The sequence below is a fragment of the Podarcis muralis genome, chromosome 13 (assembly GCF_964188315.1).
Source record: "Podarcis muralis chromosome 13, rPodMur119.hap1.1, whole genome shotgun sequence".
Lineage (NCBI taxonomy): Eukaryota > Metazoa > Chordata > Lepidosauria > Squamata > Lacertidae > Podarcis > Podarcis muralis.
Window position 1 is genome coordinate 23,423,222 of NC_135667.1, and position 27,779 is coordinate 23,451,000.

A 27,779-nucleotide genomic window follows, 5' to 3' on the forward strand; every position below is an offset into this window, starting at 1 on the left:
AAAAACCCCTGAGAACTGTAGTTTACCTCTCACAGAGCTACAATATCCAGCACCCTTAACAAAGCCCAGTTCACAAGATTCTTTGGAGAAAGTCATGGGCTTTAAATGTCTGCTGTGGCTACAGTGTGGACCTCAGTTCATATTTCAGCTCCACACTGATAGCAAGTTGGGGTGGTATGGGTTAGGGGCTCGATACCAACAGTCAACCAATGGCATTCATAGGTTGCTAAGCAAAGTATTTCAGCAGGGAAATAGAAAAGTTTGTAAGGGGTGCTGGATGTCGGGTTGCACCAACACCAGAGAGTTAGTAGCAGCTATGTATAGCAGCTCTCTCTCTCTCTCTCTCTCTCTCTCTCTCTGTGTGTGTGTGTGTGTGTGTCTTGTGATCCTGCACTAGGATTAGTCCAGGATGCAAGCAGTACAGGGCCCAACTGGTTTGACCAGCTAGACTTGCCCAAAGAATGTGCCAGGCAAAACAGTCCCACCCAGCCCTGCCAGAAAAAGCAACATTTAAGTGGGTGGGTTAGGAACAGGACGCAGTCACTAGCTGTGAACTGAGAAAAGTTAGGAAGCTGAGAGAAAAGCAGCTCTCTGAGACTCACGGCTGCGGAGAAGAGGTTATGCTTCGAGACGCAGTCACACAGAGTTCGCACTGTGTGCTGCTTTACGTGGGCACGAGAGAGGCATAGCGCCTCTCTTATCGTAACAACCGTGCACAGCCGTGCTGTAGTGGCAGCAACCTACTGGGGTAGTAAAAGATTCCAGCATCCTATTGTTTTCACTGCGTTTGCAGGAGTGCAAAAACTGGGGCAGATGTCATCTAGCACCTGATAGATGACAATAAAGTGGGGCTCTATTAAGAGCAGTGACACGGATCACTGGGGAGACCCTGGCTATGGGCTTGAGTGTTTTATCCTAGGACAGGATTGTGGAAAATGTGCGTACAAGGCCACATAGTAGTTTTCGTTTGCTATTATTTGTTATACCACCCTTCCAACAGACACTCAAGGCAGTATGTGCAGTCCTGCCCCCATCTTCTGTCCTTACAATAGTCCTGTGAGCAAGGTTAAGTTGAAAGACAGTGACTGGCCCATGGCCCACCTGTAAGCTTTGCGAAAGAACAAAGAATTTCCTTCATAATATTTATTTATGGTATTTACATCCTGCTACTCAAGGTAGGTGTGTGTGTGTGTGTGTGTGTGTGTGTGTGTACACACACACACACACACACACACACACACACACTCTCAAGGAATACTCAAGGCAGAGACAGATAGACAGACAGACAGACACATACAAGACTAGTTTTGTATATATAACACATACAAAACTACAGTTCAAAAGCAACAGCAACAAATCCATAGCAGTAATAAAACAGCACTAAAACAGAGGCTCTAATTTATAAAATAGAACAACCTCAAAAAGAGTCCCACTAAGCATCAAGAAAAGAAGGGTCCAAACAAACCTCCTTTGGAAAGCCAAAGGGATGGGTCTCCCCAGAGAACTGCCTCCCTGCCCAGGATATTCTGGGCCTTGGTTTTTCAGTTCTCTCCCTCAATCTCTGCCTCCTTCCCTAATTTGCAATTGTAACAGAAAAGAGGAAGGAAAAATACATGCTAATGTTAATAATTTTAAAAAGAGGGAGTCCTTTTCCAGTTGATGTGGAAAATAAGACTATCCCATCAATTTAAACGTATACATTAATATAAGCAGTCCAAACAGGTGCCTAAATGAAACTGGGGTGATTGTAAGAAAGGGCGGTGAGATCTTCAAACCACCGGGTGATAGATGGTGGGTGTTCATCCTTCCGGATAGCTGGGCCATCCATCCACTGCTGGGATGCAGCTTTTGCCTGCACTGCAACATCGTCCCTAAAATGCAGGTCTTTCCCCCGCAGAGCTGAATGGAGCCCATAGATTTATGTGGTGCAAAATAAAGGAGACCCTTCGGAGACTCCTTTGAAATGTGAACTGAACCTGCCCCATGTCTTCGGTGACTCCAGACATTAAAAATCAAGGCTGCTTCTTTCTGATCAACACCATCCCAGGTTCTGTGTTTTGAGCATGCCTTTTTGCAACCAAATGCTGGGAACTGCCCCACCCCGGTAAGGTTAGTCAATCTGGCTCAGAAACGTGCTTAACCTCAAAGTTATTGCAACAGAACTAACCAAGGTAGATAAGGGGAAAGATACAGGCACCCTGCTACCCAGTTGCTCATTTTTTAAAAAAATTAAAACAAACCTGCTCCTATCTCCCAGTATTCTGGCCAGTGAATGTAACTACACTGATGTAATTAACAAAACCTTGGCTCTTCTTTTAAAAAAAGAGGGGGACCCTCTGTAAAATTATTGGTCTCTCAAGCTGAACAATTTCTGCACTGACTGGCAAGGGATCTCCAAGATTTCAGACAGGGACATTCCCAGCCCTAAATGGAAAAGCCGGGTTTAAAACTGAGATCTTCTACATTCATAGCAGATGTTCTACCTCTGAGCTAATATCCTTCCCCATGAAACAGGAGAGTTTGCCTGAGAACCCCTTTGCATCTAACAGTAAGCAAAACCATGGTTTATTATCAATAATAATTTGATTATTTCGTGCAAACAATGCACAGCTTACACCAGTAGTTTAACTTGGATAAAGGCAGCTTCCTAAATTCCTGTATTGGCTTTCAAAAATTAAAATGTATACTCTCCTGCTTTGAATGGCTTTCAATCTTCCCAGTTATAGACATGGGCGTAGTGAGGATTTTTTTGGGGGAGAGGCTTTTGTTGGGGGGCAGAACCTCAGATTTGCATTGATTTTGATTGATTGCCCACCCCCCAGCGATGTCCATGGTTATGGATGCTGTTGGATATATGGCTTGGGGATGAACCCAGCAGGGTGGGGGAAGACCAACTGAATTTGTCAAGATGGTTGCTTCAAGACGCAGTTACCGTATTTTTTGCTCTATAAGACTCACTTTTTCCCTCCTAAAAAGTAAGGGGAAATGTGCGTCTTATGGAGTGAATGCAGGCTGCACAGCTATCCCAGAAGCCGGAACAGCAAGAGGGATTGCTGCTTTCACTGCACAGTGATCCCTCTTGCTGTTCTGGCTTCTGAGATTCAGAATATTTTTTTTCTTGTTTTCCTCTTCCAAAAACTAGGTGCGTCTTATGGTCTGGTGCGTCTTATAGAGCGAAAAATACGGTAAGTCATTTTAGGATGTTGATGGTCTTATGGAGAAGAGTTCTACAGATCATAATGTATATTACTTCAACCCACTTCAACATGTGTGAAACCAGCTCTGTTGCATTTGCCCCCGCCCCCTTTTTCAAAAGAAAAATTAAACACAGGTGTATTTTTTGCCAAATGTTGAAACAGAACAACATTTCATTTCAGATCCATCTCTGACACCAACATCAGAATCCTAAAATGCTCAGGCTCAACATTTGGTGAACTTCCAAGAGGAAGAGTGTTTTAGAGCTGGGAATCGACTACCATGAAATCGCTGTTTGTTTGAAGGCACGTGTGGATTTTAAAGCTTCAAAATCCTTCACTGGGAGTCAGTAATGGAACTTACCTCTGAATAAACATGCATTGCAAAGAGGGATTTTTCTTGTCTCATCTGATCGCAAGTTTTGAAGCTGCAGACCAGAGAGACATGCTTGGCAGCATTCAGCGAGTTGATGGTTAAGTTGAAATCTGACTCTGGATCTTTTATGTTGACCCAGGTTCATCATAGGGGGGATAATTGGTACCCTGTAGTTAACTTTAAAAAAGCAAGAGGAGAAAGAAGAGTTATACCAAGACGCCAAACCTGCTAGGAAATCAGACCTTCTCTCCTGGAACCCTTTTTCTTGGAGAGCAGGTAAGAGCATGTGCAGAGTGTTTCCTGAAACCTATGGAGGAATCCTGGGCAGTCCCCCCCCCCGCAAACAACATATATCTGACAAATGCAGGGGGTGCTACTTCAATATAGATTTTGAAGCATCACCTATTTTAAAGATCAAGCGCTGCCTGCTACCTAATCTCAAGATTTGTGAAGATGGGCTCCGGTTGCTAACAGCTGAGCGGAAACGCATTTTGCACATGCTCGGCGGTGCCGCCTCTTCCACGTTTTCCGGGGCTCCCACTCCAAAATAGCTGCTTCTTCTGTGCCTGAGCTGAGCCTGTCGCTTAACTGGAGCTCTGTAATCCTCGCTGAGATTACTGCAAGGGGAGACGGGATCGGTTGTGCGACTGAGCGATTATTATTTTATTTCATTATTAGTTCCGGATTAACTACTACAGGTTTTGTTTTGGCTGTTCGCTGCTTTCGGGAACGCCCCCTAAGGCTGGCCATAGGTTGCGGTGGGGGGGGGGGCGAATTCGAGGACCTTTGCCCTGTAGGGGGCGCAGGGTCTCCGCTCCCCACACATTGTTTCGCCCCATTTTGCATTTGCACGTACATTTTTTTAAAAAGTATACTGCGCTCGAACCGAATCTGGATGTCAGCGGGGAGGGAGGTGCTCGGTTCACCCCGAGAGGAGAGAGGGGTCTTTCTCTGCCTTTGTAGGGATCCCCCTTTGTTACCAAGGATCTGGGGAAAGATGGTTGCCGGTCTCTCCTCCCCCTCCTTCTTCCCCTCCCCTGATTTCCTCCCCCCACCCCCTTTCCCTTCCTTGTTGGCAATCTGGATTGGCAGAGGCGGAGCTGGGGGGAGGGGATCTGGGGGGAGGGGTCTCTCCCTGGGGGTGGGGGGAGGTGGTGTTTGCAGTCAGAGAGTCAAAGGCAAGTGAAGGTGGAAAGACAGACGGAGCGACCGAGCGCAGCCGCCGCGGACGAGAGAGAGGCAGGCAGACAGACAGACAGACAGACGCGCGGACAGTGGGTACCAGAAAAACAGGGGGTGACATTTTGTGTGTGGGAGGGGCTGCCAGTCTGCAAAGCGCGGCTGTCCTTTTTTCCTATCCCCGGCTCCTTCTTCTTCTTCTTCTTCTTCGCCTCTGACCTCCCCCGATCCCTTGCGAGCACCCCGAAAGGGAGGGAGGAGAAATCTGTTGCCAGATGTTGCCTAGTTTTATAGGAGATTAAATGCCCCTGCAGGCAGAATCTCCCGCTTCCCTCCCCCCGCGCACACCCCTAAATCGGGTGCCTAACCTCCCTAGAGCTAACTATACAAAAGCCGCCTCCCGCCCCCCGCCTCTTAAAAAAAACACAACCAAAACAAGAAGAATCCTCTGTTGCTTTTCGTTGCTATTGCTGTGAGTATTTTCGGGGAAATGTCTTGTGTGTGTAGGAGCCCCCTCCCTTCTCATCCTCCTCCTCCTCCTCGCCCGCGCCATGAGCTGCTTTGATTTGATTTCCTGCCCGCTTCCTCGATTCGCTTTGCGATTGACACGATCAACAGACTCAAATGTCAAATGGAAAAACACTCCGGATGGGAGGCACCCCTCCCTCCCCCCCCCCCAGCCCTCGAAGGGCCAGATTGCATATGCGTATTGGGGAGGGGGGTAAAGAGAGAAGAAGGAGAGGCGGGTTGCCCCCTTGGTCTCCATGTGAGAGGGGGGGTCTGTCAGGATGGAATCGGGAAAGACGGGGGGGGTGGCTGAGGGATTTTTGCCTTCTGCTGGAGGGAGAAGGAAAGGGGGGGGGTCGCTGGGAGGATTAAGTGGGTTGCAACCAGAGGAGGATTTGCAAGCTGCAGGGTCCCTGAGCTCCGCTGGAAGCGAGGAGAGGTGAAACTGGCGTGTCCCAAATCCGCCGGCAGCTTGGTCCTATTTCTGGGAGTGAGCAGTAAGCCCCAGTGGGTAGAAGCAAGGGGGTGGGGCTAGGAGGTCAAGCTTCCAGGTGAGGGGGCCAGGATGCTAGTGGATCGCAAGGGGGATGGATCTGGGAGGCAGGAGGCAGAGTGCAAGGAGCTTTGGGGCTCTCTCTGCAAGGCTTGGCAGGTTGGAGAGCAGTCGGTGGTGGAGTCAGCACTACTGGGTTCTCTGGGAGGTGTGTGATCAGGTGAGAGCAGGTGGATGTTGTCGCCTTGGGCTCTCTGGGATCCAATGTTAAAGACCATAAAACCCAGGGTTGTCTGGGAGAGGAGGCAGTGGGGCGAGCATCTGGATTCTGCCCTGGCTGTGCAGAAGAAGACTTCCAGAGGCATACCGTGCTGTCAAAGCCGTGTGCTGGGAGTTTAGCCGAGGCTCCTGGCTTGTTGGAGAGAAGAGTCAGAGGGTTTGAAGTCCGAGGCTGGGATGCCTGGATTTTTTATTCCTGGCTCTGGGAACAGAGCCGGGTCTCACGGGGTTAGGGCCCAAAGAGATAGGAAGCCGTTCATCCCCTTTGGAGCAAGGAGGGTGACTGGGTTTGGGCTTTTTTTCCTTTTTTTGCTGCATGTTCCCAGCCCCCAAGCCTGGTGGGGCTTCACGTGGCCTCAGCTGCAGGTGTGTGCCTGTGTTTCCAGCTCCTCTGGTGTGAGTGCCAAGGCCGCCTGGCACGTAGGCCCTCCCTGTGTTGGCATCTGTGGGCACCTGGAAGCTCTGTGGCAGCCTACATTACCTGGAGCTAACTTTCAGCTTTCCACAGACTTCAGCAGAGCAGCAGCACAGTCTCCCGCCCCCTTGCCATGTGCTTGGGTTCTACTACTGAAGACACCAGGGATCTTTCCCACATGTATCACCTCCTCCTCACACATAACCTCTTGACTGTACTAGATGTGAGCACATCTAGGAACCCCCATTGCCCACTTTCCAAACAGAAGGTCTGGGAGTAATTGGGTTTATTCGGAGCAAGCAGTGAAGGGAAAACAGACCAGTTTTAGTTGAAACGTCTCACGTGCATGGACATTAAGACTCTCCACATACAAACACACATGCCCTGGTATGCACAAGTAGCTGTTGTTGTTGTTGTTGTTTTAAAATTGGAGCACCTGTTTGTTGGGGTCTGGGGATGATATGTGCATAGCCTAGGCCTCTGAGCCGCTAAATGAAGTACACAACCCACAATGGGCTCAGTAAACCTAATTTTGCTGCTGTCTTGGGACCTCCAAAACGGGGAGGGGGTTGACAAGCACATGAGAAGGCTAAGTATACCTCCACCCCTTTGTAGCACTTCCTTTCTAAAATAGGTGTTGCCAGGGCTCAGATCTGCCTTGGGAGAAGTGGGGTAGAAAAATCACTGCACATGCTCAGAGGCACTCTTTATGTTTCAGAAAGGCTGGTTGTAAAAGCAAGGGGAGGGAGGGAGGTTCCCGGGCTTATTCAGCCCTGGATCAAACCTGGCTGTGTGAGTTGAGAAAGAGAAAAGGGGGAGAGAAGGGATACCCCCACCCAGCTAAGCAGCCTTTTAACCACAGCTTCTGAGGTTCTGTGCAGTATTGGCTTGGTGAATGGAAACCTTCCTGGCAGGGTTGTGTCTTTAACAGCTGTGCAGCAGGCATACATTCAACAGGTGGGGCTTTCCTTCCAGCAGAGCAGCTCTGTGCCAGGGAACTGCACCTGTCCGATTTTTTGGCTTACCATTCAGCACCTGAAAACACTGGAGCCCTACCAAGGTGAAGAAGAATAGCAACAAAAAAAAACCAGCGACTGTAGAAAGGACTATACAGCAAGTGAGACACAATCTGTGAATGCAGCATACATCTAAAGCACCCACCCACCCACAAATCCTGGGAATGATAGTTCACCCCTTGCAGGGCTACAGTTCCCAGCACCCTTAACAAACTACAATTCCCAGGATTCTTGGGGGAAGGGGGATATGTGCTTTAAATGTATGGCTTGTCAGGAGTAGAATACCTAGCCCCAAAAGTACTTTATTGCATTCTGTGCCAGCAGATCGGCCGCCGTTCTCTCTGCAAACCTCATTCTCCCTTTTGTACCTTCCTAGCCAGGGACCGGGGAGATCCTGGCTTCCCCCACTTTGGCCTGGCCTTCTCTGCCCGTTGCCCTGGGAAGGTCTCTGTGTGCAGCTGCTGCTTCAGTGATTGGCTGGAAGAATTCTCTTCTGGATGCCTGTTCCTTCCAGGCCCCGTTAAGGGCCCCAGAGTGACAAGGAGCACCCCGGGGGAACTGGATCGCTGCCCGTGCCAGGGTGATCAAAACAGCTATTTATGGCCCAGGAGGGGGATCCTTGGATGGAGGCCAGAGTGGAAACCAGCCACAGCACCTGGGAGGGAGAAGAAGAGAGGGAAAGAGAGGAGGAGGAGAAGAAGAAGAGGGAGCCTGGAAAAAGGGGGGACCTCCTGCTTTTATGGGGCTCCTGGCAGCCCCTCTGCTCGTGCCAGCAATGGAGTGGCACCTGGTGGTGGGAGAGAGGGAAGGAGGCAGGGAAGTAAGGAAGGTTCACATTTTAGCAAAGGGAAAGTAGCCTAGTTTGAAAGAGCAAAAGAGGGCCGGGGAAGAGGATGCCTAGCCATCCTGCTCCCTCGTTGTTCCTCTCTTTTTTCTGTTCATAAAATTTAACTCCAGTGCAAAATAAACAAAACAAACAAACCCTCAATAGCATGGTAAGGCTTGCTTGAAGGTATCTGCCAGGGAGAAGAGAGGAGATAGATGTTGCCCCAGTTTGGATAAAAACCTCTAGTTTGGGTCACAGGTTCCTGTGTCTTTGGCTAGCTGCCAGATAATGGGTTCTAGGGGGTCTATGTGTTCGTGGTGGTTGTTTGGTGTGCTCTTGGACTCTCTCTCTCTGTGTGTGTGGGGGGGGGGGCATGCACACACAGACACCCGCACACGTACTTTCCCCTTCTCCAGAACGCCCTAGGGCAGGAGGGAGGACGGTTCCATTTTTCAGATGCATCGAAATATGTGAGTGTTGGCAGACTATATGCAGACACACCCCTTACAAGCACAGTTCATTACTGCATGTTCCAGAATGGTCCAAAGAGTTTCACAGTTCCTGCTTTTTTCTTCTTCTTCTTTGTAATCCTTCCAACAGCCCCATGGGCTACTCCTCAAAGGGATGCCTGCACCATCAAGGCATGACTTGCATGTTTGAATGAGCTGCTGTGGTTCTAACTCCCCTCAGATAGAACTTCCTTTAGGGATTGTCTTCCTCAGTACAGTGGTACCTCTGGTTATGAACTTAATTTGTTCTGGAGGTCCGTTCTAAACCAGAAACCATTCTTAACCTGAGGCACACATTCACTAATGGGGCCTCCTGCTGCCGCCGTGCCGCCGGTGCACGATTTCCGTTCTCATCCTGGGGCAAAGTTCTCAACCCAAGGTACTACTTCCGGGTTAGCGGAGTTTGTAACCCGAAGTGTTTGTAACCCGAGGTACCACTGTAGTGTGTATGTTCACATAATCCATTGACAGTCACCACATGAACAGTAATAAAGGCTGCAGTCCTCAACACGTGTACCATGATGGCCAATGTTGTTGGACTTCCAGCTCCTTTCAGTCCCAGCCACCATGGCCAAAAGATCAGGGATGATGGGAGTTGTAGTCTACTTTGGCTGTCCCTGTATTACTGAACTAGCCCCATAGTGGGACTAACATGCATTATGTCATGTTGCAGGCACAGAGAGAAATTCTGATACACCTGCATGTGTGAATCAGCCCTGGGAGAGAGATTTGCCCAAGACCACCCAGTGAACTTTGTAGTAGCTTAGGGCTATTTCCCATACAGCATTTTTTTCCTAGGCACGGCCAGGATGATTTAAATTATAAAGAAAAGAAGAAGACAGGCTTAGATCATTGACTTAAATAAATCAACTTCTACATTTTGAAATTCACATATTTCCTGAACAGGCATGAGCAAGCTGGCAGATTGCTGTAGCACAATTCAAACATTGGCTTACATCCAGGCTCAAGTCAGTTGCACTCTGGGCACTTCCAGACTGTTGCTATTCTCAAGTGGAATTCAATCGTGTACTGGCAAATTTGGGTAGTGCAATTAGAGTTGATTGGGAGAGCTTGCGCAACAAACACACTTCCTCCCCCAATGGTTGGACTTTCTGCAATTTTTTTAAAAATGCACTGGGAAGTGTGGGATAAAGCTTTCTCTGCAAACAAATTAGTATGTATGAATGCTTATTAAATAGCACACGTTGTCTAATTATCCTGCAAACGAATCAGGAGGAATGCTCAAACAGGTTGCCTCTGGCACCCTTAATTTCCACTGAAATCAGTGAGGCTTATTTTAAGTCACAACTAACTTGTCCCATTGATTTCAGTGGCAACTAACTCTGCAATCATATATGCATATTCCCAGAAGTAAGCCCTGCTGAAGTCAGTGATACTTTCTCCCAAGTAAATGTGCATAGGGCTGCAGCCTAACTTCAGTCGACTTAGTCTGGATCTAACCTGCTGGTTTGAAACTAAATGAAGTCTTAATATCAGCTAGGAACATGATCCAAAATGCGTGGTCATGGTATTCACATGCACAGCACAACTACATCTGTTAGAAGATTAATTTCTTTTGGACTCTCTCTGTGCTATGTGAGAATACTAAGCAAGATCACTTACTTGGAAGTTAAGGTTGCAGTCATGTGCATATTTATTTGGAGCTAAGTCCTGTTGAACAAAGTGGGATATACTTCCAGTAAACAAGCATAGGACTGAGCTGTAAATGTCCAGAGCTTTCTGTAAAAATAGGTTAGTCATTGCTGGGCAATACACTGTTTGCCCATCAGATGGAAAATAAATCTCCACGTAGTTTGTTTAGCAGCTTCAAAAACAAGTGTCTTACTAGTCAACTATTATATGCAGTCGCCAACTATTCCCTTCCTTGACTCCTCTGGCATGCACAGAGGGCTTTAGGAGAGGCAGGGTCACAGAATCATAGAATTGTAGAGTTGGAAGGGACCCCAAGGCTCATCTAGTCCATCTGTTGTCTGTGCCTGGAAACAGCTCAAGTCTCATGCTGATTGGAAGGCACTCCTGCTGTTTCTTACCTGCTCAGAAACTGCACTGGCAATTGAACCTCTGTCAGGTGCTGAATGTCCTGTTTGCTAGAGGATGGAGGGCGCTCATCCCAGGTGAGCTGGCGAGTGGATTTGTGGAGGCCGATGCACAAATATTCATAATTTGAGAACTGAGACACACTGAAGAGCTTCAGTAGTTGGAAGGTGCACACTATAAAAGAGCCCAAGATCACCAATATGGTCTCCCGTGGATGATCCTGGTGGTATGTAGGAGAGCACATCTGTATCCTAGTGTCTACAGTCACCAGGTGCATTAGGAAACCCTTGGCAATAAACGGGATACACAAAACTTAATGCATCGTTATGATGCTTAACCTCAGCAGTCAAGCACCCTCTGCCCACCAGAGCTTTTTATAAACAGACCAGACTTGAATTTATACAGTAATCTGTTTGATAGATGGCCGTGATTCAGTTTTAAGAGTTTGGCAGTATGAACTGGAACCTGTTCCATTCAGGTGCTATTTTAGATGGGTTGCTTGGGGGTTGAGGGAGACCTGTGATGTATTTTGAAATGTTTTGTTAAAAAGTCAATTTTAAAAATAATCACGCTGATTTTTATGCATCCTGAAGGGGGGTAGCTTTCCGCATCAACTGAACAGGGAATAGTCTAGCCACTGAACATACCAGTCCAGAGAAGGGGGAAGGGAGGAACTGGGATAAGGACGATGTGGGCTTGAGGAAACCTCAGGATTTAGGGTGCGGATATGCATGGGGCTGGAGAGCTAATCTTTCAGCTAGGCTTTTAAGTTTTTTACTTCTGGCCCCTCCAGGTAGTTACTGAAAAAGAAAATAAATTGTGAAATATAAGCATAGATTTCTTTTTTGTAGGATTGGAAAGATCACAGATGTGCTTAGTATAGAGATTAGGTTCCCTCGGTGCAGAATTTGGATTGGGGAAGATAGCACCACAGGGCATAGACACCTTCAGTGTATGCACGCTTGTAACATCTGCTTTGCATGCAGAAGGTCACAGGTTCAATCCCTGGCATCTCACTGTAGGGCTTTCCTGACACCCTGGGGAGCCTCTGCCAGTCAGTGCAGGTAATACTGAGCTGGGTGCACCAATGGTTTGATGCGGTGTAAGGCAGCCTCCTTGTCTCTGCTGGTGTACCGCTCTGCTCCACATGTCACAGCGGCTCTCGTTAACTAATGTAGCGCTTGATCATGTATTGCACTCCCAGCAGGAATGATCAGGGCTGGTCCTGTGCCAGCAGCAGGGCTTAGCCAAGGGGTTCCACTGCCACAGGAAGCAACGGCATGGCACAGTTCAAGAAATGCCTCCCCACAATCTCTTGCTCCTTTGCTGAGAATGATGGGGTGCAATGGCGTTCGTCGGAATTGCATCCTGATACCCATTGGGATATTGCAAAAGATTCTGGGGTACGCCTCTCAGAGCACTGTTTTTTAATTGGAACCCTTAAGCTAAGTGTTGCCACTTGGGTCATTTTTGATGTCAGGCTGACCCTGGGCCCCTGCCAAGGAATGGTCCTTTATATAAAGTTACACTCCATTACATAACCAGAGGATTTGGATCTAGGACAGCTGGGTTCACTTCTTCAGCTCTGTCCAGGACCCCCTGTGCACCCTTAGACGAGTCTCTCTCCCTCAGTCCCCCAACCTGTAAAATGGGAGGTTTATTGCATTAGGCATAGGGCCATTGGTCAAAACACAGTCACATAAATGCCACAGATTAAACAACAGCACGGTGCCGCAAAATATCACACATACCCGCAGACTTTTAAAAGATATTATTTCAACCACAACAAAACACAGAACACCATTTTAGGTATGATATTTTTACAACTTGTGTTATGTCCTCCGTTCTTACACTTTGTCTTTGCAGCTGCCTCCATGATAGTTAAACCAAAATAATAGCATTCTTATAGGCTTCAGTTATTTTCACAAGTAATCAAGATGCAGAGTGTTTGAGATCTTAAAATTTATTTTGCATCACCTGCATCAGTAATTTTAAAGTGACACCTACAGCTGTTCTCATATGTGCTCTGTTCCACTTTCAATCCCACACTCACAACTTGGCACACATTTGTTTTCAATTATTTATTATTTAAATTTGTATCCTGCCTTTTTGAGGAATGGTCTCAAAAGCATCTAGCAGAAATAATACACATGCAACCAACTGATATACAATAAAATCAATACAACCTGCCAGAGATCCACAGTATGGGCAGTTTTATGCGTGGTGTGCAAAAGCACTCTTTGATAGACAATGAGGCTCATCTCTTTGTTAAAGTAAGGCCAAGACTCTGGGTTGGTTCACAGATACATTTCTTGACTTCTTCACTTAATGGCCAGCAGATAAATGTGTCACTGTAAAGTGATGCCACATTGGAAAGCATCGCAGTTGAGCTCACACTGGGTAATATGTGAATTCTATTGGCTGGCATTTGGTCCAGGATGACTGATTCACATCTGCCATCCCTGCTTGATGGAATAGCCATCAGATGAGGACTATTCCTGTGTGAGCCATCACTAAGATACAGCAGAAAGCCAGCTTTGAGGAAAACCATGAGCAGCGGTGTACTTTGGTAATACAGCACCCTGAGCAAGGACAAAATCTGGCACACACACAAGACCCTAAATATTTATTATTTTCACAATAATTCCTTTTGGTACAATTGCTTTTTCAATCAATCTCAGTAGGTACCCGTATAAATATAGGTGGTTATTATTATTATTATTATTATTATTATCATCATCATCATCATCATCATCATCATCATCATCATCATTTTGTGCCCCCTTGGCTCTGCATTCTGTGCAGGGGAACTGCTTGTACTGCCCTAACTCTGGCTCTGCCATGAAGTAGAGTCCTGACAGGAGCCCCATCCTCAACCAGTGACTTTTCAGATGGACGTGGCTGTGCCCCAGCTAATACACTGCTTGATGTCTGTGTCTCTCATATTTTGCTTCAGGAGCCATGACGGAGCTTCAGGAAGTGCAGATAACTGAGGAGAAGCCGCTTCTGCGAGCTCCAGGAGCACCTGATCCGGGCAAGGTCAGCAAAAGGACAGGATTCCCCTGACTCTCCCCTTCCCTGCCATCCCTCTTTCTCCTTCTCACCAGTGTACCCAAAGCTGTCCAGTCTTGCCTGTTTCTCTCCCTGTTCTTTTCTGTCTGAAGCAGATTGGCAAAGCAGACGCATAAAAAATCTCCCTTACGCTGAGCTCAGTAGTCAGTCCATCTGGCCCAATGGCGGAAGGGCCCAGTGCTTCAGGCAGAAGTTTTGTTTGTTTTGTTTTGTTTTGTTTTGTTTTTCCCCATCGCACTGTTGCTACATCCTTGTAGCTGGAGAGGCTGGCAAATGAACCTGGGCTCTTTCATGTGCAAAGTCTGTGCAAAATATGTGCTCTACCCATTGGAGGCTGGTCCCTTATCGCAAATGCCCCACCAACCTTACCTGCCTGCCTTCTTCCTTACATCCAGTCCAGGGGGCAGCTCTGGGTGTCAGTTTCTTCCCCCCCTCAATCTCAAGTGTTGCCCTTGCAGAATGTGACAGGGAACAGGAGGGGGACAAAACAAGAATTAGTTGGCTGCGCCTGGCTTTGGCGCTGGCTCTGGCTCCATCTACTGATGGCCTCCCTGCCTTCCATCCTACCAGTCCCAATGGGCACCCACCACCACTGACTCTACCACCAATCTATGGCCCCTCCAGATACCTTAAAATTGCAACCTCTGCCAATCCACCAATTCAGCTGGCCACATCCATAGAGGCGACAGAGCTCTACTGAGAGACGAAGCATGTCTCTTTCAAAGCACTGCAGGGCAGAGATGCAACAGCTGGAGCATCTCCTCTATTGAGGAAGGGGGGAAATTCAGAAACTCATGCTCTACCTCTGTGCTGTAGCCCTTCCCTGGCTGTTGCTATTTGAGAGCTTTAACTCTATGAATAGTGGTATAATCCCTTATCCTCCCTTGGTCTATGCAGAGGGCTTGTTTTGCCTTCCATTGATGATGAAGTGAGACATTTATATAAACTGGTTGACCGTAGAATCACATCCCAGGTCCAGGGCATTATCAGGATTGCCAAAGCTGGCCTGTTCTTGGATACCCAGCAGAGCCTTGAGCTTCCAGACGTAAATGCTGGAATATGAATGAATGCAGTAAATAAAACAGCAAAAAACACTTGCAGAAATGTTGCACTTACAATCCTTTGCGGTCATGCTGCTGGGGGAGATTTTGGTGCAGACTTGTCCAGCCTGTTGTTGTGTTTCTGGAGCTGCACTGCAAATCCACAGACATTATGAACTGTACCAGTCTTAGTCATACTCAGAGTAGACACATTAAAATGGATAACATAGGTACATTAACTTCAGTGGGTCTCCTTTTGAGTAAAAGTTAGGTGAATGGAGCCCCTAGACTATTTATTTTGATTTTCAGAGACAACAGAGTTTGACCTGACCGAAGAGATGATGCTGTATCTGTTTTAATAAGCCACACAGTGTATTTGGATAGAAGTCAAACCATTGATTTATACGATCAACAGGTTGCTTTGTATCTAAATGCCCTGGTGCTATCTGCTTTGTCGTACTCAATACTTAGGGGTGCTGTCAACAAAGGATCTCCCCCCCCCCCGAAGCTTTTGTTCCATGCGAAAGCAGCTCAGCCCTTGCAAAGGACACTGCAGTCAAGTTAATTCCTTTTTACTCAGGTGCTAATCACTTCCCAGCAACTGATCTCAAAACTGTGAAATCACCTGGGTTAAGTAAGGTGTGGGTGTGTGCAAATGTTCCCAGGAAGTCATATTCTTAATCATAGAAGTCCTAGGATATGTGGCAGGGAAAACAGGTGTGCTTTTAGCCCAGTTGTCCTTACCATTGGACACAGGTTGCCGGGACTGCTCTGGTGAACGATACAGTCTAAATGGCTAGTTTCTTTGGGGAAGCATGGGTAGGGAGCAGGCCTTTGCCTTTCCCCAAAGACACAGTATGACCTCAGCTAAGCAATGCATCATTTAGCAGAAAGCATGTAAGGAAGCAGGTTGAACCCTTAGCGTTGCAACTCTAGAGAGCAGTTAGCTTTCTGGTGAGTCCAGTTTTGCTCAATGTCTGCTCATTGCCCGTGCCGGTAAAAAGGGCCCCTATCTATAGCAGGAAGTCTCTGCACCCCCTTGATTTCCGCTCCCCTGCCCTATTCCCATAACTCTGATTCTTTTTCCTCACTTACTTCCCACCCTGCATTCTCCGTCTGTCTGTCTGTCTTCCTCCCTCCTTTCTCTTTCTCTCTCTCTGTGTTCTAGGATGCTGAACTGATAGCAGCCAAACTTCTGCAGGAACAAGGCCAGGTAATCACCACCCCTTCCCCTCTTGTTCACGGGGACAGAACTGGTGCCCCGAACCCTCAGAATGCCCCGATGCCAAAAATGCCAAACAGAAAGAAGCTGTGTTAACCCCTCAGTGATCGTTCCTTCTCTCCTTGTTCCATCCATTCTGGGTATACTGTACATCCAAGCATTGCAGTTGCTACCTGATTGATTGAGCAGAAATCTTGCAAGTGCTCCTTTCCCTCAGCCTGGAGTTTCAGAGTTCTACCCAGGGGAGCCAACTTGGGCCCAAAGTTATGGGTGACGTCATGTCATCATGTGTGCCCCGGCCTCGGAACCTGACTTCTGGTGGCAAGGCCTCAGGGATGCTGTCCAAGGACTCGCGAGGTCTCAGAACCCGACTTCTGGTGCCACCAGAATTCAGGTACCAAGGTCTCGCAAGGCCTCAGACAGCATCACTTGGGTCTCACAAGACCTTGGACATGACTTCTGGTGCTTTCAAGGCATTGGGGGCTCTGCAGTGTGGGTGCTGAGCACCCACAACAAAATTTTTGTTGGCGCCCCTGGTTCTACTCCTGTTGAATTCCTTCCAACAACTCCTGTTGATTTGCTACTCTGGGATGAGACACTGAGTCCTTTTTGAGGGAGAAGCAGCAACCCCAGTCTGTGAAGGAAGAGTGAGCTTACAGCACAAGGATGGAGAGACTGTGGCCTTTCAGTTGTTGTTGGACCCCCAACTCCCATCACCTCTGACCACGGGCCATGCTGGTCAGGGCTGGTGGGAGTTGGAGTCCTTCTGGAGGGTCCACATCCCCACGGTTTATTTAGCAAGTCAGTGTAAGCCAGGTGTTGGGAACCTTTGGCCCTCCAGATGTTGAAGAATTACAACTCCCATCAGCCCCAGCAAGCATAGCCAATGGCCAGAGAAGACAGGAGTTGTAGTTCCGCAACATCTGGAGGGACAAAGGTTCCCCACATCTAACATAAGCAGTCATGATTTCTGTGTAACCAACTTAAGGCCTTGTGAGCAGGAGCTGAGGGCACTTCTGGGGTTGCCACCTTTCTCTGTATGCTGAGAAAAGATGCCTCTGTCAAACTGAAACAGAGCACTGCCGTAGAGTGTGCCAGAGCACTGGTCTATCTAGCTTTCTTATTGCCTATGCTTGCTGACTATGCTCTTGTCTATACTGCAGGGTTTCAGGCAGGGGTCTTTCCTAGCCTTACTTGGAGATTCAAAAGACCTCTTGCACAAGATCTCGCAATGAGCCACCTTTAATTTCTCCATTATATAATCATTAAAGGCACAACAGCTCTCCCATGGAATCTTGGCTCTGGCCCAGCCTGTTTCTTGTTTCTTGTCTTCAAGATATATAGGAGGCACCTTTGCCAACTCCAGCAGGCTAACACTATTCTTCCTTGCCATCTACCAGTCAGTTCCTTGGCCAGTGCCAGGACCATGATGGGCTTGAATTAAAGCTTCTACCATCCTTGCTTCCACTCTGTAGCCTTAAATGGCTGTGGGTTGTGCAGAACTTCAACATCTGCAGCTTATTCCATCACTTGGGTTGCCAGGTCTTAGAAATATCCCTGCTCCTATGCCTTTAACGAGCAAGTCCAGCCATGCTCATCCCTTATGTTATGAAAAGCTTTTCCTGCTGACTTCTGTAAATCAAGCTGCTTTCAAAAATGCAGGAGCAGCCGGGACAAGTTCTGTCACCACCACCATGTTGAGGAAAGCTGCACCTGTTGAAATCCCTGCTCGTTATCCGGCTAAAAAGGTGGCAACTCTTCTCTGTTTAGTCATGACCTCATTGATCAGCATTAGGCAAGGCAAAGCCCCATTTGGTAAAATAGGAAAATATAATTATAGGGTTGTTACGAGGTTTGGTGACACAGCAGGTGTAAACGGAAAGAGGCAACCCTTTACATAATGGAAATGCCAAATAATAGCTGCTCTTCCTGATTGCAAAAATCTTATTGCACCAGTCCACCCACACGCAAGGTAAGTCATTCTTGTGCCCATTTTCCAAACGAGGAACTAAAGATCAGGAAACTTAGGTCTTTCCAAGACCACCCAGCATGACAGGGTCAAGCCCTGGACAGGTCAAATTCTTAAACTATATTCGCATTTCATCCCAGAGCTAGAGGCAGACTCCTGGAGGCTTGGCTTCCAGACCTTACCAGCTGTTAGGATTCTCAGCTGCACTTGGTGGGTGACAAGTTTAGCTTTATTTATTGCTCCCTCTAAGAGCGAACAGAGGTGGGGTGTGCCAAGAAAAATGGAGCCAAAATGAGGTTGCTGAGTAATAGGAGAGGCAGTATTGGTAACCCTGATGTTTTCCCAAGTCCAAAAATATATTTTAAAGGAATGAAACAAAACCCAGTTGGACCAAAAAGAGAGAGAAAAAGACAACCTAGATGGACAAAAAAGCCCCCAAAAAACCACCAGTCCAAGCTGTCAGGGGGAGGATGTACTGCAAAATTTTGTTGCAGTTCCACTTTATTTATTATTTTGATCATTCATTCAGTGGCATAGTGGGTAAATGCTGATGTTCATGTACTCTTCATGACAGGCCAGATAGCCAAGCCCCTCCTAAGCCTGTACAAAAGAAGAAGCAAAACTTTTGACAGCATTTTTTCCCTTCAACCCATCCCCCACTTTGAACAGCTTGGGTGGGCTCAAAGTCTTGGTCAGTATTTTGTGGCATTTTGGTTGGTCATGATATAGGGATCTGGGATTTCTTTCAGAAAGAAAAGTGCCGGTTTTAGCCTCTTAGCTATGCTTGCTAAGGCTACCTCCCTCTTCCTCTGTTTCGTTTATTTGGTGGGTTTCTCTTTGAGTTAAGCTTAATTATTTGGCACATAAAAAATTGGCAAGTAATGCCCCCCCCCCGAGATGACGCCAACATCCCTGCCCCTCCCTGTTCCACCACACTGCTGCATTAATCACAATATTTCTATTGAAATGTTTTTGGGAACACAAACATGCACACAGGTGCCAAATCATCCAAAGTCAACACAAAAGCAATAAACCCACAACCCATAAAACAAATCAGAATGCAGGAGAGTAGATAAGAAAATGTAAGATTAGATTAGGCTGCAATAAACAACAGTAGCTGGTGTGCCGACATGGATGAAACAAAAACCTCCCAAGGGGCTTATGGCTAGTTGAGTGACCAGATGCAAAAAGGGAAGAGGCCTCTGTGTGTTGTCAGCTGGTACCATGCTGCGCACTCCTGCACTGGCATTATTTGCCAGCCCTACACAGCTGTTAAAGACACGGGAGCAATGTCTGCCTTTGTACCATGACTGAAAACCCACCAAGCCAAACACAGCCCAACACTTTTAGCCCACAAGGGATTTCCTCTTTTGACTTCCTGCCTGGGTTTGCAAAACTACAGAAGCTGCCAAGTATGTTGTGTTTAGGCACAGCCCATTCTCTACATGCTGTACCCTTAAGTATAAGCCAGACTTCCATTCTGCCATGTTCCTTTGGCATAGGACAGGAATGGGAAGCCTCAGGTCCAGGAACCGCCTCCAGGCCTTTCTGTTTGACATTTGGGACTCTTGTTCCTCACAGGTCATGTTTCGCTGGCTCCTTTACTGGAGTGTTTTTGCCTGGCTAGAACGTGTCCCCAAACTCTTATAATCCTTCTTTCCCATGCCTGGGTGGAGGATGGAGAGGGGTGTGAGAGTAAGTTAACATTTGTCATCCTGCCCACTTTTGCCTGCACTGCCACAACCACCTGATGTTTCCTAGAAGGGAATGTGAGCCTCAGGCTAAAATAAGTTCCTCACCCCTGGCTTAGTAGAAACCCTGCTGCAGGACTGTATTAAGAGTCCTACCAGGGAGCTGTATATACAGTGGTACCTCTGGTTACGTACTTAATTTGTTCCAGAGGTCCGTTCTTAACGTGAAACCATTCTTAGCCTGAAGCACCACTTTGGCTAATGGGGCCTCCCACCACCGCCGCACAATTTCTGTTCTCATCCTGAAGCAAAGTTCTTAACCCGAGGTACTATTTCTGGGGTAGCGGAGTCTGTAACCTGAAGCATATGTAACCTGAAGCGTATGTAACCTGAGGTACCACTGTAACCCCATTAGACATGCCTGTTAGTTGCCTTCCACAGTTTGTACACCAACAGGGGCTTCATTCAGGCATTCTCCTGTTGTGTTTAATCGTTGTGTGGGGGGGGGAGGCAAGGACAGCTCCTCCACCCCACCCCACCCATTGCCATCGCTGTCATTCTCCATGAGTTGGAGGGATAGCTTCTCTTTGGGATTCAGAACCTGATGTCATGGGCTGTATGCCAGGAACGGTGCATGAGCAGAGAAGACTTCGTGCTTCAAAAGCTAGCCCTCCAACTCTCTCTTTGCTTCTGTCTCACTTGACCCCTGTGGGACGGGTTGAGGGAACTAGCACTCTTCTTCCCCTGTGCATGTGGGCTCAGGACAAGGAGAACGCCTGAATAGGGGTTGTGTAGGACCTGAATACAGTACTCAGGGTTCAGCAAACAACCTTCCTGGCAAGCCACAATGCCTGGCTGGTGGCCTCTGTTTGGCTCAGTGGGTGCTGTCCCGGACTATCATCTGTAACCATTAGTCAACGCTTCCCGCTTTGGGCTTGTGGCAGCCTTGCCAGCAAGTCTTAAATCTAGACTCGCGGTCGCTTGCCTCTCTTCTGAACTGTTTCTTTCATCTCCACCTTTTACCCTTTTCACGCCTGTGTTATTGCCTTTCTGGAAAGGAGTATCTGCCGCTGCCAAATCACTCAACCTTTCTCCGAGTGTCCAATTGCTTTTGAATACATTGAGTTCCCTTGTGTGCTATAAGAGAAAGCCTTAGCAGGAAGGGCTTGTAGAATAAACAAGGAACTTTAAAAAGAGAGAGAGAGAGAGAAGAAATGTGATTGTTTTGAATATTGGCCCAGGTTTCTCCCAGTGTATCATGGGAATGATAAGGTGGAGACGATCAGTCCTCTGACACTGAATTCTGCACTTGTTCTGGAATGTTGTGGGCAGTGTTTCGTTTTTAAGGCAGCGAGTGCCAGCATAGTCTTCACTTATGAGTCATACCACCTGACCTTGCACACGCTTCAGATGTATTTCAAGATTACAACATGGCTTGGAGATGATTTGTACATTAGGAAAAAGCACAGAGGAAAGCGGATTATAATATATGTCCTTTCATAAAATTCCAAATTGGGATGAGAAGAAAATGAACCCTGTATACTCAAAGCTACAAATAATCTATCTTACTTGGCATATTCCTGGACTGGACTTTACCATATAAACAGCATGTTCTGGGTTTGATTCCTAACTCATCTTTAAACCATGGTTTGGCTACTATTCTCAATTTTATCCTGAGAGCCTTGGAAGGGATGCTGATTTTAATCTACAGGTCAAAAAACATAGAGTTGTCTTGAAGTAGTTGTAGGGACAAAGTAAGCAACTAGTGATCTTGATGGACTTGGCGGGTACTTGGGCAGGGGAACAAAAGTGAGCATCCCACGAATCAGAGTCTTCTTTGAAACAAAACACCAAGGTTCTAGTCCTCAAGGCTGTGAAGATAGGCATGAAAATAGAAGGGTCAGAAAATCAGAAGCTGAGGGTGGTGGAATAGAAGAGAAGAATATTATCAATTTTTAAATCACACTGGTAACTGGGTCTTTAACAGTATCATGATGTGCAGATAATAGAAGGGGGATAATATTTTATCTCCGTACTGTGATAAGGTCCACCTGGTGATTACCATATTTTTTGCTCTATAAGACTCACTTTTTCCCTCCTAAAAAGTAAGGGGAAATGTGTGTGTGCGTCTTATGGAGCGAATGCAGGCTGCACAGCTATCCCAGAAGCCAGAACAGCAAGAGGGATTGCTGCTTTCACTGCGTAGCGATCCCTCTTGCTGTTCTGGCTTCTGAGATTCAGAATATTTTTTCTCTTGTTTTCCTCCTCCAAAAACTAGGTGCGTCTTGTGGTCTGGTGCGGTATATATTGCTGTGCATTGTTGGCAATGCTGGGGACTCAAGTACTGAGCAGAAGTTCTAGCAGCCGGGGTGGGCCATAGTACATGCATAGTAGTTTTCACCACCCCATAACTAGCATAAGTAGAATAAACTGTGCAAAATAAGCGAAAATATCCAGTTTTGTGTGCGCACATGCAATTTTCATTTCCCACTCCTTGTTTTTAACCACACACAGCCTTAGATGTATGGGAATGCTACAACTGACTGGGCCCTGAGTGGTCTTTTGACGGCCCATTTCTCTGCTGTCTCTGAAGCCAGTCTCAGCCCTGTCCCCTGAGGTACCCTAATTTAAAAAGTGCAAACAAACTAGGATTGAACTACGTCTTTACTCATGCACTGTATGTTTTCTGTGCAGACAGCTGCTATGATCAGCGTGCACTGGAAGCCTGGAAGGGGAGGGGGGCTAGGATCACAGCAACCAGCTCCCTCCCCACCTCCCATGTTGATTGTGCCTTGTACATAGAATCTATGCGTGCAAAATCTTTATGAACATGTGATGTGCAACCCCTGCATTTAGCTGGATCCCAGATTTCACAGAGGAAGCCCACACATATACAATCAGTTTATGCGTTACAAGGAACCATCTAAGCACAGAAGTCAGAGATGGGGCCACCACCACTTATGACCCGACTTCTCCCTCCATACACTCAGTATAAGTCTGGTTATGGCTGTCTGCACTGGGTTATGGTCTAGCCCTGTGATGTCACATTTGCTCACCCTTCTTTCTTTCTATCTCTCTCTCTTTTCCCCCTTCCACAGAAACACACAGTGGAGACACCTTATGGGGTTGTGACAATCACCATCCATGGGACACCCAAGCCCAAACGTCCAGCCATCCTCACCTACCATGATGTGGGACAAAACCGTAAGACTGGAGCACCCACTTGGTTGGGGCAGGAGGGAGGGGAGGTTGGGGGCTTTCCAAACGGTGCAACCCCAAGAGAGAACTTGGCCATTTGCCCTACAGTCCAGTTTGTAGAACATTTGCGTCAAGGATCTTGCCATTCTGGAAGAACCCCAAGAACTTTTTTTTTTTCATGGGGTCAGGAAGTCCCAACACAAATTCACACCTATGCAACACACACATTCACTGGGTCTCCTATTGTGTGGAGGTTCCTTGATACTATACCACTGGTGTGGGCAAACTTCAGGCTACGACCCCAAGATCCACCAATCAGGTGCAAAATACAAGGGCCTATTTGGAGAATACTATAAACAGATGTCAAGGCCTATTTGGATGCTGGAGACAGGTACCTGCTGCCCCCCGTGAACAAAACATTGGGAAGACCTGCATGTACGAACACAAACCTACATCTAAGTTTGTGTGGATCAGAAATTTTAACAGATTAATGTAAGGAAGGAGAGCCATTTGTGGACACTATTCTTGAACAATGGGGAATCAAAAGCCTTTGCGTTCTGATTGCAAATCATCCTGCAATCTACTGGCAGATCCTAATTTGCCTTGATCTGCCCGCCCCCTGGGGATGCACTCTACCCCACCCATCACAATCAATCCTACCATAGCTGCTTGAGGACGAAGAACCAACACTTCCTAACAATGTAGAGGAGGGAGGGGGACACTCAGGCCCAATGGGGGAGGGGCAAATACAGCCCCTCAGTACTCTCCCTGGACCACACCTCTCTTCGGCCACTCCCCTCACCTTGAGAGTTGTTGCCTGGCTGGAATATGTCCCTGAACTCTGATCATGCCTTTGGGTTGCTTGAGGGCGGGGGTGTGGGGAGAGGTGTCTGTGAGCATGTTTCCACTCTCCTGTTCTAGAATGCCAGATCTTTGTGGCCTTTGAGGATGCTCGAGTTTACGTTGTGGGCTTGCTCGGTGGTCGACTCTCAAGCAAGTCGGTCGCTCTGCCTCAGAGTCTGTCTGCAGGCATCTGACTGCTGCTGTCTCTGAAGTTTCCCACCCACCCGCCTGCCTGCCTGCCTTCTGCCTTCTGCAACAGGCATTGAAAGCTGGAGGAGACAGAAAACACTCATCCAGGGGAGGAGGAACTGCTGGCTTTCGTTCTTACTTGGTTGTTTATCTCAACCTTATCTTTAGCAGCTAATTTCCCCTACTACTCTCCCTTCCAACTCCTAGAGAAAAATAGCCACCAAGTAGGGGAGATAAACAAGGGGCAGAGAAAGGCAGCCCAGCAGCGCCTCCTCCAGCACGTGTGACATTTTTATTCCCTCTAACCATTTATGCTGGTCTGCGAGGGAGTCTCCAAAATTCCCCATGGAATGGTGGAGCCTGCTCTCTCAGGGTGAGTGTAATGTCTAGCCAAGTCCTTAGTCCCTGTCCTAGAAAACAGGAATGATAGCGGTCTTCCTCACTGGGTTGTGAATGTGAACGAAACATGGGTTGTCTTACATTCTTTCCACAGCCAAGGGACCATTTAAACTATCACTGCCAAGAAGAAGAAGAAAACTTGAAAAAAGCTTTCAGTCATGCAGCTTTGCATTTTGGTGCACTCTGGTCTACTTTCTCATACCCCCAAAAGGCCTGCTTTTTATTCCCTAACTCTTTTTTTTAAAAAAAAAAAGTGGATTCATACCTTGACATTAGAATCACCAGATTCTATTCTAAAACTTTAATTTGAAATTTTAAACATTGTCCTATTTATCGTTAATGTTTCCCAAGTGATCTGCGCTCTGTTCCAGAATTTCCCACCATCCCTTGAGGCCAATCATCTCCTGGTTTTGAAAGCATCTAGACCAGCCTTTCCCATCATGGTGCCTTCCTGCAACTCCCATCAGCCCCAGCCAGCATGGCTGTGCTTCCATGGCTGTGCTTGCTGGGGCTGATGGGAATTGTAGTCCAAAACATCTGGAGGACACCAGGTTGGAGAAGTCTGGCCTAGAAGGCTCTCCTTCTCTGCAAAAGCTTTCACCCTTGTTGAGGAGAACATAGGAGCTCTCTCCTATTCAAGGTTGCTTGCTTGTCTGAACGCCCCCATCTCTTGCTCTTTTGCCAGGCCAGCTGAAGACATTTTGATCCCTTAGACTGCAGCCCTTAGGATACTTACTTGGGGGGAAAGCCTCACTGAACACAGTGGGTTTTACTTCTGAGTACAGTGGTACCTTGGTTGTTGAACTTAATCCGTTCCGGGAGTCCACTCAATTCCCAGAACGGTTCGATAACCAAGGCGCAGCTTTCGATTGGCTGCAGGAGCTTCCTGCACTGAATCAGAAGCTGTGTCGGACATTCAGCTTCCAAAAAACGTTCACTTCCGGGTTTGCGACATTCGGGAGCCAAAACGTCCGAGTACCATGGTGTTCGACAACCAAGGTACGACTGTAAACTTGCATAGGCTTGCATGGTAAGGCGAGGAATCCAAATAGCACCTTCCAGTGTCAAAAAACAACAACAGTCAGTTTGCTGCCCGGTTTACTGACTCCTGGAGCAAGACGGCAGCCGCTGTCTTGATTTGCAGCTCGCCAGTCTCGACGGCACTACCGCTTGGCCTTCTGCAGCCTGACACCCACTTCTTCTGTCTCCCCACCCCCACCCCAGATCTTTCGTGCTTCGACACCCTCTTCCACTTTGAGGACATGCAAGAGATCATAAAGAACTTCGTGGTGATACATGTGGACGCGCCTGGCATGGAGGAGGGGGCCCCGGCCTTCCCTCTGGGGTGAGCCTTGCAGCCTCCATTCCTGCCCCACCCGCATCGTTGGGTGTGATGGGGACAACAGCCTAGCAGTCTAACACAGCCCCTGCTCTCTGCTCTCTTCCTAGGTATCAGTATCCCTCGCTGGACCAGCTGGCTGACATGATCCCCTGCATCTTGCAATATGTGAAGTGAGTTGGGGAGAGATCACACGGGTGGGTGGGTTGCGACAACAACCTGCGACGGGGTCACCCGTCAGCCTTCTCAAACAAGGTTTCTTTGCCCTGGAGTGTAAAATCAGAAAAGGCACAGCCTTGCATTCACATCAATCAAACAAAACAAAGCACAGAAACAACATCTGGGGACCCAAGGTAACCTACCAAAGTAAGATTCCTTCTTGGGTATTTCCCATTATTATCATTCATCCAGAGGGATAGCCAGCCGTGTGTGTCTGTTACAGGAAATGCCACACACTTAACACGTGGGAGAAAGAGAAAGAGAGGGGGAAGGGAATTGGAGCCTGGGGGGCCATGAAAACATGAGGCACACAGTCTGTGCCATTTCGAAGTGTTCACTTTAGAGAAACTTCCAAAGGCACAAGATAAGCAAATGGCTGGAGCCCACTTCTGCTCCCAAGTGCCAGAAAAGTGCCAGGCAGCTCCTTCTCCTTTGCGTATTTTGAAACTGGCCTCTTTCTCCCTCCTTTAGCTTCACCAGCATCATCGGAATTGGAGTTGGAGCCGGCGCCTACATCCTGGCACGCTACAGCGTAAGTGGGTGGGGGACCCATGAGTGGTGGTCGAATTAAGTCAATGTTCTCTGTGCCCAGTTTGAACCTCTCCGAAAGTAGCAGGGCTGCAGAGTAGCTGACTTCTGTGTTCCTATTAACACCACAGAGCAACGTTTCGGTTGTTTCCTGAGCTGAAGTACAGAGGAAGGATGGGCCCAACATTTGATTCCAGCAAGTGTGATGTGCTGCAGTAATTAAGAGAATTAGTTGAGAGACAGGAAATTCCTGTTTCAAATCTCAGGGGAGGCATGAACTCGTGTGGTGAAATTACCTAAGTGGCTCTCTCTTAGAGGCCAAGACTTTGCCACAGGATGAATGGGGAAACTTCGTTCTGATGTTATCGATTGATTTGTTTCAGGGACGCCAGATCTGCATGTGTGCTCCCTGCTCCCTTTTTTTTAAAAAAAATAAATTATATTTTTATCTTCACACCAACCTATGAGGTAGATTAGACTGAGAGGGAGTACATGTCCTAAAGTCACCCAGTGAACTTCATGGCTGAGCAGGGATTTGAACCTCAGGCTTAGCTTGATGCTCCAAACGCACCACCCTATCTCTCTGGTTTCAGTAGGGATTGCTGCAATAATGTTCATAGAGCAACTCGAATATGTGTCAGAAGCTATTTATGAGAGCTAGTGTGACAAAGAGGAGGAGAGGACAAACAATGCTCTGGTTCAGATCTCACTTCAGCCAGAACCGGAAGGGGGGGAAGGTTTAGCAGAAGCAGAGCCTGTTGGATCAGGCCAAGGGTTCTGCAAATGCCACGTCTTATTTCCTTCCCTGGCCAGCCAGCTGCCTCTGAGGCACTGAGAAGCCTCTGTTTTATGTCCCTGAAATTATACATAAGCAGTATGGTGAGAGCCATGCAAACATTTTATCCGCTAGTCATGAGTGTTGTTATGATTTTCCACAGCTCTCTCATGCAGACACCGTGGAGGGGTTGGTTCTGGTCAACATTGACCCCAATGCCAAGGGCTGGATGGACTGGGCTGCTCACAAGGTGAGACTGGGAAAGTGAAGGGGCTTACCACTGTCTAATGCGCCTAGTAATCAATTGCAGATGAAGTGAAGGGGTTTGGTGCAGCCTTTGCTCACCTGGTGTCCTCCAGATATTTTGGATTGTAGCTCCCATCATTCCTGACCATTGCCATGCTGGCTGAGATGATGGGAATTGTAGTCTAAACATTCGGAAG

The 27,779-nt window shown here is 47.5% G+C and overlaps 1 protein-coding gene across 7 annotated transcripts in view; it reads left to right on the top strand.

The window, feature by feature from the left end:
- The first annotated feature begins 4,693 nt into the window (after positions 1-4,693).
- The window catches only part of NDRG2 (NDRG family member 2), a 41,097-nt gene continuing 18,011 nt past the window's right edge, over positions 4,694-27,779 (top strand). For 3 of the 7 annotated variants that reach the window (XM_077917185.1, XM_028701525.2, XM_028701519.2), the window contains exons 1-8: positions 4,694-4,844; positions 13,809-13,891; positions 16,133-16,177; positions 22,945-23,050; positions 25,700-25,820; positions 25,925-25,987; positions 26,505-26,565; positions 27,500-27,586. In XM_077917185.1, the coding sequence (XP_077773311.1) occupies positions 13,814-13,891; positions 16,133-16,177; positions 22,945-23,050; positions 25,700-25,820; positions 25,925-25,987; positions 26,505-26,565; positions 27,500-27,586 (561 nt within the window). In that variant the 5' untranslated portion in view covers positions 4,694-4,844; positions 13,809-13,813. Of the gene's footprint in view, positions 4,849-13,808; positions 13,892-16,132; positions 16,178-22,944; positions 23,051-25,699; positions 25,821-25,924; positions 25,988-26,504; positions 26,566-27,499; positions 27,587-27,779 lie in introns of all 7 variants that reach the window. The other 4 variants (XM_077917186.1, XM_028701522.2, XM_077917184.1 and 1 more) reach the window with 3 other exon arrangements.